The following is a 10,958-nucleotide window of genomic DNA, read 5'->3' as shown; positions in this document are numbered from 1 at the left end:
TATTATTTTGCAAAATTTACCCCCCTAAATATCGGCTATAAATATTAAACTAATTCCAAAGATTCCTTATCTACTATTGCTCTTAAATTGGGATATGTTTATCATTATATGAAAAAATATGCTTAGTAATATATAGAAAATATAAATAAAAATATATTTAATATTTATTAATAAACTTATCCCCGCACTCTACTTTTTCAAAAATTAGCAGAGCCACTGCTTTGCACCCGCACCCAAACCCGAATCCACACTTATGTTTACTATTTCTTTATCTTTTCAAGTTTTGACCAAACCATTTGCAAAAAATGAATAGAATCATTATTAAACTAATAGCTTGAGTTTTACCTTAAAAATTTATTGGAAGGAAGAATGACCTATTTGTAGAAGTCGGAGTTTGTTATGGCAAGCTTATAATGATTCTATTCCAATTAGGCTCAAACGCTTCAGGCGTGCAAAACAATTGGACTTCTCACACTGTAAGTACCATCAGACCACACCAGTGATGCGGATAGCCTTGAGTTAACTGGCACACTACCACTGACAGATACAACAAAAGATTTCTTCTCATTTAGGGACTTGAAAGTGAGTACTTCGGGCTCCACTTTTATATTAACTTTTGAATTTGTGACTATTTTTGCCTTGTAACTAGAAGTTGCCGAGCCAACATTTGTAACTGTTCTGTGAAACGTAACATTGGAAGGCTTTGCTGGAACTACCTCAGCTGCCATTGAAGGGTAATTCAAATCCTTTGGTGATGCTGTGACTGGTAAATTAGGACAAGTAGTATCTCCTGATAAGACTTGAAGTTTCTTTGCATCATAGCCAATGCTACAAAGCATTATTATATAGTCTTCTTCTAGAGCTTCATAAACAAGTCCTGGACGAACAGCTTCTGCTGGATTTACAAGCCCAGATCCGTAGGCAAATTCACCATCCAGACTTTTGGCATCACTCATGGGGTAAGCTGCAGATAAAATTTAACATTTCAGAAATATTAACTTAAAAGATGTAAGAGCTATTATGGAGAGTTTTGTTAGGATTAAAAGATTACCAGTAGTCATAAGAGCAGATTTGATGGCTGAAGGAGACCAATCAGGGTGAAATGTCTTGACATAGGCTGCTGCACCAGAAACATGGGGGCAAGCCATAGAGGTTCCAGATATAATAGCGTAGTGAACACGCCTTGGATCACTATTGCTAAACGAGGGTGTAGCGAGTGGGGAATATCCAGCTAAGATATCCACCCCTGGGGCACTTAAATCAGGCTGCAATACACTTAGCCAAATATGAGCAAAATGTCATGAATAGACTTCTAGGAAAGACTAAGAGATGTAGGTTACAATCATATACCTTTATAATATCTGGTGTAATAAAATTTGGTCCTCGTGAAGAGAATGAAGCAATGGTAGGAGCTTCCGCATCTTTTATAGTTTCACTTTTCAAAATGCTTGCTTTAGGGAATCTATAAAATAAAACATGAGGACTAGTCAGAAAAAGGAGCAACTCCAACGAACGTATAACAAAAATGGGTAATTATAAGAAATAGTACGATTCGGATTTCACGTAGGACAGGGCTACATCATGCTCTTTAGCGTTTAATAGCAATGCAGGTAATGCAACAATATCAGCAGAATCTACATATGGTTCATTTCTCACGACTGCCCCTAGTGCACCAGCATTGTAAGCCTCATAATCTCCAGAATTCGAATTACAAAGCACATACGATCCGTTCACCATTGTCTTGTCTAGACACCCTGGTTTGCAGTACCTGAAATGCAAAGAGACTTTATAATTTTCCTTTATATATTTGTTAAGAAAATTTTGAAATTGGAAAGACTTTGGGCATCAAAATCTACATTGAATCATTTAAAGAGCACCGAATTGAAACTTGTGCTCCATGTAGTAGAGGAAACGTGGTTGTGGGTGATGCGAAAGAATTGATTGATTTTCCCTGATTGTGGAAAGGCCATTAGGATACATAGCAATAAAATTATTGCTTAATTCAAGAAGATTTAGGAGTGTTGATACATACAACAAGTGTTTTTCCATCACCAAGGACAACCTTGTCTACGAAAAGACGGTCTGTGGTACTTGCTGCTACAGAAATCAACCACGGTGCTACACTTGTGGTTGATCCATAGGAAGGACCACTATTGCCTGTAGATTGAGAAGTTAATATCCCCTTCTGCATTGCATGAAAAGCACCAATTGCAATGGAATCGTTAAAGAAATCAGAAGCTCGTCGTCCTCCTACTGAAACTGAAATGATGTCAACTCCATCAGCAATTGCATCATCAAAACCGGCCAAGATATCTTCATCATTACACCCGTCCGGTTGGCAGATTCTATATGCTGCAATCCTCGCACTGGGAACCCCTCCTTTTGCGGTACCTTGTGCCAGTTCAAAAAAGCTAACATTGTTTACTATGTTCCCTGCTGCTGTAGAGGCAGTGTGAGATCCATGACCATCAGAGTCCCTTGCAGACCGAAATGATTGCGGCCGTGCGGCACCGTAATATCGAGCTCCAATTATCTTGCTGTAACATGACAGTTATATTGTCAATGATGATTTTCACTTGTTCTAGTTTATATTGTCAATGATGATTTTCACTTGTTCTAGTCGTCTGCATATCCATGTCAAGTATGATACTGCTGCCATTCATAAAAGTATTCATAGATCTAACATTAATTTTCTAAGGAAATTACATTTTAAACCCTATAATTTAAGCGTGTAACTGACTTTATAATAATTTTTTTGAGAAGGAGCTAACCTTATAATTATAAAAGTAATATGTTTTTTTTTTTTTTTTTTTGACAAGTATAAAAGTAATATGTTAAACTATAATGTTTGTAAAGGTAACATATTAAATCTCAAACTATTTTGGTGGAATTTATTATGTTTAGGTTCCGTATGAGTTAGAGGGATTTATTTATTTATTTATTTTAAGATTGGAATTAATTTGCTACATCCCTTTAACATATAAAAGATACAATAGACGCAGTGAAAAGCTTTATGTAGGCAATTAGGTTTTTTAGAATGCATCTAGTAGAACAAGAACAAAGTTTTCTTACAAACTAGTTTGTAAGCAATGACTTTAAACCCCTTCTATATCTTTTTATTGGACATGAATTTTTATATATTTACTATTAGATTATATGTATTATTATATCTTTCATGCTTAAAAATTTTAAGAATATTATGTTATCAATTAAATATTTAAATTTCAAGTTTTCGTAGTCTTAAATTATATACAAAAAACAAGTTTACGGGTTGAATAACAAATAACTTCTGATTTGTACAAAATTTGATATGGTTGTTAAAAACATAAAATGAAATAAAATAAAAAAAAACTTATAGTCTAATGATTAAATTTTCAAGATATGTAGTTGTGTTAATTTTTTGATGAGAGTTTGTAGGCAAAATGTGTTAACAAAACCATAGTCAAAGTAAAAAACGTTACTTGTTGCATGTGAAATTTTCGCCGCCTTCACAAAAACCCTTCCACTTGCTGGGAGGAGGACCAAAACCTTTATCATTAAAGCTTTCTAATTCAGGCCAAATTCCAGTATCTAGAAGTCCGATTATGATATCACTCTCAGCTTGGGCATTCCGCGTGGCATTTTCTTGTAAACCTATGAAGTCCCATGATCTTGTTGTGTGAAGTTGAAGAGTTTTGCTTGGAAAAACGGAGATGACACCTTCCATATCTGCATATCATAGTTTATCCTATTATCTTGACAATAATGTAATATAATGTGTGTGTAACTATTTTGACAATGATGAAGTCTAAATCTCGCAGCACTCACTAGAAAGCCTTTGCTTTTCGATATCCGTGAGCTTTGCGACAAATCCATTGAAACTCCTAGTGTAACTTCTGATGTATGATGTTTCTACAGAACTACACAGACACACACAGAGAAATGATGAATAGAATTGCTTATCGATGATTTAGGTAAGCTTGAAAAATAAGAAATATTACCTGTCCAGCTGAACGGTTTGCCGTAGCATATTACGGTGGTGAGACAATGGTGAGTATTGCCCCTTTGGAAGTGAACCCATGTACACAATGTGAGCCTGCATTATCATCAAAAGGAGTAACTAACTAGACATCTAAAATAAAAGAGAAGACTGAATTTCCAGAAATGTGAATGATCAGTCACCTTTTTCTCTACAGTGCTGGCCCCGCACAGCACGCTCATGGTGATTATGAATATGGTGGAAACGTAATAAAACATTAGAGAAGCTTGGTTTGCCATTGTTCCGATTCTGAAAATTGAAGATTGGTGACTAGCGTTTTTTTACCAGGATTGAGTTTTTAAAGTCCCTCTCTATTAAACCTTCAGGTCTATGTTGCTTGATATGAAATGCATAGTTAGAAATACATCAAGCAATTATTATTTATTTATATTATTCATTTAGGTTTTATTTTTAGTATTCAATGTGCATGCTCCTATATATAGGTGGGCAATGCTAGCCGCAGGTCACAAACAATAAGAAAATGCTTTTTATAGATTTGACCAAAAACACTGGGATGGTCAAATCATTACAAAATTTTTTATTTATTTTAGTATAACTAGCATTTAATCCGCTCAATACGCGGGATCATTTTATAAATTAGAAAACAATCAACTTAATATAACAATACATTAAAATTCAAAATTGGTCAAGGGCATGTTGTACAGCCCCTCATTTGTCCTACTTGCTAGAATACTATCTATAAAATACAATATCACTCCAATTAAAATCAACTCCAATTATCTTTTATAGAATTTAAAAAATATATATCATATGTTACAATGGTGTCCATCTAGAAATAAAATATCAAGCACATAGTGTGCATCATATGTCATTGAAAACACAAAGGCACCAACCCAGAGCAAATTAACCAAAAATTAAAGCCCTTTTATGTTGAGGTGATTTTTTTTTTTTTTTTTAATAAGTTTTGGGTTTATAGAGATAAAACATAGCCTTAACTCACTGCACATACGCTGAAAACATTCTGTTTTTTCACTCTTCAATTTCCAATTTCCATGTTAATATATGTCAAGCTTACCACACCAATGAGCCAAGCTCATCTAAGTAAAACAACTTTAATTTGTTAACTGCATGCTAGATCCAAACACAATGGCCAAAGTTAGAACTTAGAATTAGTGGAGTCGATACCAAAAGTGAACTCTAAAACAAATGTAAACTACTGAAGCATGAGCAACAATTAACTTTAAAAACCAACCCCAAATAGCAAGCCCACCCAAAAACTAAATGCACAATTCAGTATACTTGTGTAAAACTAAAAATACAAAAATAAAAATTTATAAACTTACCTAACACTAGCATCACCAATAATATCAATTGGCATACCAATCAAAATGTGCATAACCAAGCATTCTAGCCATAACAACTGGGACAATGCACTTCATCTTCATTTCAGGCCTCATCATACCCATCAACACCACACCAATACCATTATCAATTGTCCCATAAGTAGCTCTCATACCTAAAAGCCCAAAAATCTAACCCAAAACAGACTAAAAGATAACACAATCCCTTCCAAAAGCAAAGCAGGTACTTCTTTTTTCTCTCCCTAACTCTTGCATTTTTATGGTTCTATTAGTCTAACTTAAACAACCTAAGATTGAAAATTGCATTTAGATTGAAAATAGTATGACACAAAACATAGAAATTAAAAGTGATCAAAATACTTGCAGCAAGTAAGCTGTTTAATAGAATTTTCAAATTACAAATTTCTCAAATGAGCATTAAAACCAAATTATGCTCAAGTAGAAATTGTCAATCAAAAGAATAATGCCTGCTACAAAAGAGCTTACGATAGATATAGGATGGCAAGATGCAGAGAAATAAGTTTCAAAGAACAAAATGCCCATTGTTCCTAATTTCCTATTTCTTTGCCAAGTTTGCATTCTATTACATATTCGAATATATATTTTTTACATGTTCAAATATATATATATTAAAAAATCAAACTTACTATTAAATTATGATATTCATTGAAACGCAATTACATGCCTCAATCATTGTGATTTGTGAACACTTTGACCTTTACATCACAACCCCAGGAAAAATAATTAAAAAAAGAAGCCCTCAAAGAACTTGTAAACAACGAAATAAAAAGAACATAGGGAACCAAATTATAAAGAGGAGCAACATGTGATAAATAATACATAGTATGAATTTCAAACTAAATACATAGATAACTATCACAATCAAATTTATAAATGATTGAATTATAGTATATTTATGAACTGCATCAATAACTAATAAGCTGAATTTTTGGAAAAAAAAAAAAAAAAAAAAAAAAACTGGTTCAATGAAGGAAGCAACTTAAATTATTGATAATGAGGAGATATTTGATAGAATTTTAAAAACAATAATTAATTAGAAACAGATAAAAATAAATAGGTTTAGAAAGCATAATTACAACTATAATTTCCAAAACAATATGCTTCTTACAAATATATTTCTTTAAAGTGTATTATAAGCAACTAAAGTGGTTGGTAACATCCCCTGTGATGGATACAAAATATTAGCCAAAAAAAGAAAGTTAAAAAGAGAATGATGAGAATATCCTTGGAAGAAATTTGGTGGAGAAGGCAACTTGGTTGTTGTCAGCTTCATGTTCTTTGTCTTAAAACTTCTTCATCTGAGAAAAAATAGATCAAACGAAACTATTGTTTAGATCAAATGAAGCTAATTTATCCAAAAAGAGATAAATAAAATGAGCCTAAATTAAAACTGCAAATATTCAAGAAGTTTAGACATCAAATTTAGCACCAACTTTGATAAGACAATTACAATTATAACCATTACAGCCTAACCTCAAGAAAATTTCCTCAGGAGCAAAATAGTTGTAGAACCCAAATGATATGTTTCCCATATTATATTCAACAAATTCCAAGTGGGAAAAATTCATCTAAAAAGCGTGATGCACTTCTAAGAAACTCGACAAAAATCAAGATTGTATCCATCAACTTCCAAAACAAATTTATACAATACTGGATAGAAACCACTTAAAAGAAACTATAAAGAGCTGCTTCTTTTTTTCTCTCTTTAATATTGAAGAATGATGTACAATATGATCAAATTAAGGCTCTATTTGCATCCATATAAGATATTATATAACTCAACCAAAATATAAGCGTTTAAAGCCTATAGGGATTCTCTATAAAATAATTTATTTTACTAGTCTCATAGAATGCAATAGGAATTAATGATTTTGTAGCCAAAGCAGAGGTGCGTAAATCATAATTGCTCATCCATCCCCCATAAAATTCATTAATTTATACATACACGGGTAAATGCTACAGTGTATATAAACATGTTAACCACGATGAACATGAATGTGAAACATATGTCAAAGTAATAACATGAAGTAACATCTTTTTATCTACTAAAAAGAATTGCATTTAAATTTTCAATTAGGATTGCTTAAAATACTAATGGCATTTGCTAATTAGTTGCATGCTACATCAATTAAAATTTTCAATTAACATAACATTTATCCTCAACTCCACAAATTATAGCTGACTTCAATAAAACAAAACTTAGTTGAAGTTAAATAGGGGCACCACTAATTGTCCTTGAGCGAAACAAATTGAAATTATATGATACATCAAAACAATTTTCCTTTAACGTAACATTTATCTTCGACTCCACAAATTGCAAATAATTTCAAAAAAAAAAAAAAAAAAAAAGAAGTACCAACTCACTTTTAGTTAAATAGTGGCAGCATTAAATGTAACTAAACAAAATAGAAAAGAAGAAATTGTTGGACTTAGGAAAGCACTAATTGCATATATTGCTTGCGAGTAGGTTTCACTGTTTCAATGTTTTAAAGCATAAAACTCCACCATAGGTGATTTATCTGTATGAAAAAAGAAAAAAGAAAAAAAAAAAAAAAGGCATATCACTAACATAATCTTTATGGAAAAAAGGACTAAAAATTTGCACAATAATTGAAAAGAAATTTTTTTTTTAAAGTAACAAAAAAAAAATATTGAACAAAATTGAAACCAATAAATTAGCAGTCCTTTTTTGCTTAGTTTTTTCTACAAAAAACACTAAGTTCGAGTGCTTTCAAAGAAACTAACTATCACTACTTGATATAAAAAGAAATCAGAAACCTTGATATCAAAGACATGTACCTCACCATCTTGTCTGAGACCCCAACATCGCCATTCACATTCAGTGGAGTGATATCCCTCTACTTGTGAACTGCAAACTCAGATATCCAAACACATCAAATTGTGCCCACGACTAAAATGATAGTACCTATATAAAATAAATTTGACATTAAGTCCTTAACATCAACACAATAAGCAACAAAATAATAATAAATCAGAGAGCGTTAAAAAGATCCATGCATTCTACTTTTACTACTTCCATTACTACTTAGAACCAACTTAGCTTCTTCCACTTTGTTCCACGTGGAGATTTATATAACAGTAAAGTAAAATCACAAAAGTTAAAGGGTAATTTCATCCTATTATTCATTTCTATTAGGGGCTGGAAAAAAGAAATAGGAGGTATGTTATCAAAAAACAAATTCTAAAAAAAGAAGAAAAAGAAGAGCAAAACACCTAGGCATTTTAACAAACACTCTGCGTTCAGATACCCTAAACAAAACAACTTCTAACTAAAATCCCTCAAACCCAAATCTAACCCATCTGTTTAAACTAATTAAACGAAACTACTCCTAATCGAAAAACCTAGATCATAACAACATCCCTCAAAGAGATCCACGTTACTGCTTCTAAAATACCTAGATAAGGAAGAAGCCCAATTGCCCTGTTCGTGTGGCTTATATATATATTTTTCTAGAATAATCCATTGCTCTATTTTTAACCGGACACCATAAATAGATACCCACACATCAATTTATCCAAATACCCAAAACAAAACCAATCTATCTCAAATACCTTAACCAGAAATATAACCCAGAAATTTTTTTTTTAAAAAGAATCCAGCCAAATTATAAGAACCTGATCATAATTGATGCACAAACTGAAAAGCAAAGAGAAAACTAACCAGTAGAGAAATTGAAAGACGTTCTCTGATTGCAAACTATGGATACATGGGCAATGGAAGTTTTTGATTTTTTTTTTCCCTTTTAATCGGGTTGATTGGGATTGAGGCCAAAATTAAGTTCGTTATCGGGTTGTTTGGGTTTTTCCCGGCGGTATATGGGTGGAGGCTGGGCTGATGGAAAGAGAACTCAATGGCTAGGGTTTTTGCTTTTAAGAAAGACAGAGAGAACAGCTGAATTTGTTGAAAGAGAAGGAGAATCGGAACGGAAGAGACTGTGTGTTTGCAGTTCTGGTGGTCGGAGTATGGCGAGGGAACGGCAAAGGCAGTAAGCTCTCTGTCTTACGATTACAAACTCTGTTCTCTCTTTCTTTATACAACAAGCCTTTGTTTTCATTGTATTTTGGCCGGTTAGATTTCCTTTTATATTGAGCGGTATTAAACATTGTTTTAGTGTGACCCAAACGGTGTAATTTATTGCTTTCTAACTTATACGTGTCAGAATTTGAAGGGGCCATTTTTCCTAACATGGCAACACCTCCTTAAAGGCTTCTACTATTATATATATACTATGTGCGGGAAACTTTTTATTTATATTTATTAGAAAGAATTTTTTTTTAAAAAAATAATATTTAAATACACTTTTACCACATACTAAACACCCAACACATATCTCCATTTACAAATCTAATTACAAACACCATAGACAGATACCAAAAACTAATTTAACCAAATCTAACTCAAATATCTAAATCTAAAACAATCCAACCAAGTGCATTTGAGGATGCTAATTCAACATCAGCTAACTTTTTTTCGTTTTGAATTCCAATGTGCCTTTACATTGCTTTTTGTGTGGTTATGTGCTCAATGCTCATTTTATATCTCAGTTGTTCTTTTTGTTCTTGCTCCTTTCCAATCGACCAAATATTGTTTTCCCTTCTTATTTTCCGTCTATCATGTCCCTTTTGTGAGGAATAAATACAGACATTTGTAGATTCCGTTCAACCCCAACACTTATATACTGCACAAAGTAAATGTATCTTAGAAGCTTGATAAGAAACTATAAAATTTAAATAAATAAAAAATCATAAATGCATATAAACCACAAAGTTTGATCATAATCTACGGTAAACAATACACCAATTGTTTTATTTATTTATTTATTTTGTGTAATACATAGATTCATTGCGTTATTGAAAGTGTATGGGGAGTTGTAATAGCAGGGCAGAATATGAAATTGCAAAAAGTGTACCCATATCTCCTTGCAATCAAAATGTATTGCAAGTTGGACTACAAATTTGGTTATACAGAACAAAGTAAGTTTTCTTATACATTCACAAACTTATATGCTTCTAATTCAAGGAAAAAATTCAAGTAATTAAAACATAATTAAAAAAAGAATATAACAATAAAGAAATGTTAGATCCATATGGAAGTGTCCATACAAAAAAAAACCTTAAGTAATACATGAATACTAACAGAAGTTCAAAGTCCTATAAAAGCTCAAATCTCTTAAAACAGTACACCAATATAAGAAATTTGAGTGGTTTATTCTATCTAGGCACAAAGTTAAAAGTAACCTCCAACTTTTTATGGCTTATCCAGACCTTCAAATGCTTTAATATGTCTATAAGTCTCTCATCAAGCTCTCTGATCCATTCAACCACACCCTTTGATATTTCAAAATTAATATATGCCTGTCATTAAACAAATAAATGCATTATTACTACCAGTTTTCTCAAAAGTAACATACTCAACATGCTTTTAAAAAAATGCTAAAGCTTTATTACAATCTAGTCAGATTGGAATATTAGTAACCAAAAAAAAGGTTGTTGCATCTACAAAATTTTGATTCATCAAGTGAAAAAATAAATCAAACAATAAGACAGCCCCTATATAGGGCATATAAATAAATGAA

General features: G+C 32.2%; 1 protein-coding gene and 1 long non-coding RNA gene across 2 annotated transcripts; both read right to left on the bottom strand.

The window, feature by feature from the left end:
• Positions 1–202: 202 nt before the first annotated feature.
• LOC115983877 (subtilisin-like protease SBT4.3) lies at positions 203–5,910 on the bottom strand. The gene is made up of 10 exons (XM_031106725.1): positions 4,162–5,910; positions 3,981–4,075; positions 3,808–3,899; positions 3,462–3,708; positions 2,033–2,537; positions 1,857–1,951; positions 1,550–1,768; positions 1,351–1,462; positions 1,052–1,265; positions 203–964 (listed from the first exon to the last, which is right to left on the bottom strand). Exons 1-10 carry the CDS (start codon positions 4,255–4,257, stop codon positions 444–446), a joined length of 2,196 nt encoding a protein of 731 aa, XP_030962585.1. The 5' UTR covers positions 4,258–5,910; the 3' UTR covers positions 203–443.
• Positions 5,911–6,417: 507 nt separating this feature from the next.
• On the bottom strand, positions 6,418–9,449 carry LOC115987127. Its single transcript, XR_004090978.1, has 3 exons — positions 9,044–9,449; positions 8,161–8,287; positions 6,418–6,659 (listed from the first exon to the last, which is right to left on the bottom strand). It is a non-coding gene; the product is annotated as an uncharacterized LOC115987127 (long non-coding RNA).
• Between the last annotated feature and the right edge of the window lie 1,509 nt (positions 9,450–10,958).

This window comes from Quercus lobata, chromosome 4 (assembly GCF_001633185.2).
Source record: "Quercus lobata isolate SW786 chromosome 4, ValleyOak3.0 Primary Assembly, whole genome shotgun sequence".
NCBI lineage: Eukaryota > Viridiplantae > Streptophyta > Magnoliopsida > Fagales > Fagaceae > Quercus > Quercus lobata.
The sequence above is the reverse complement of the archived record's forward strand: the minus strand, read 5'-3'. Positions and strand labels throughout refer to the sequence as shown.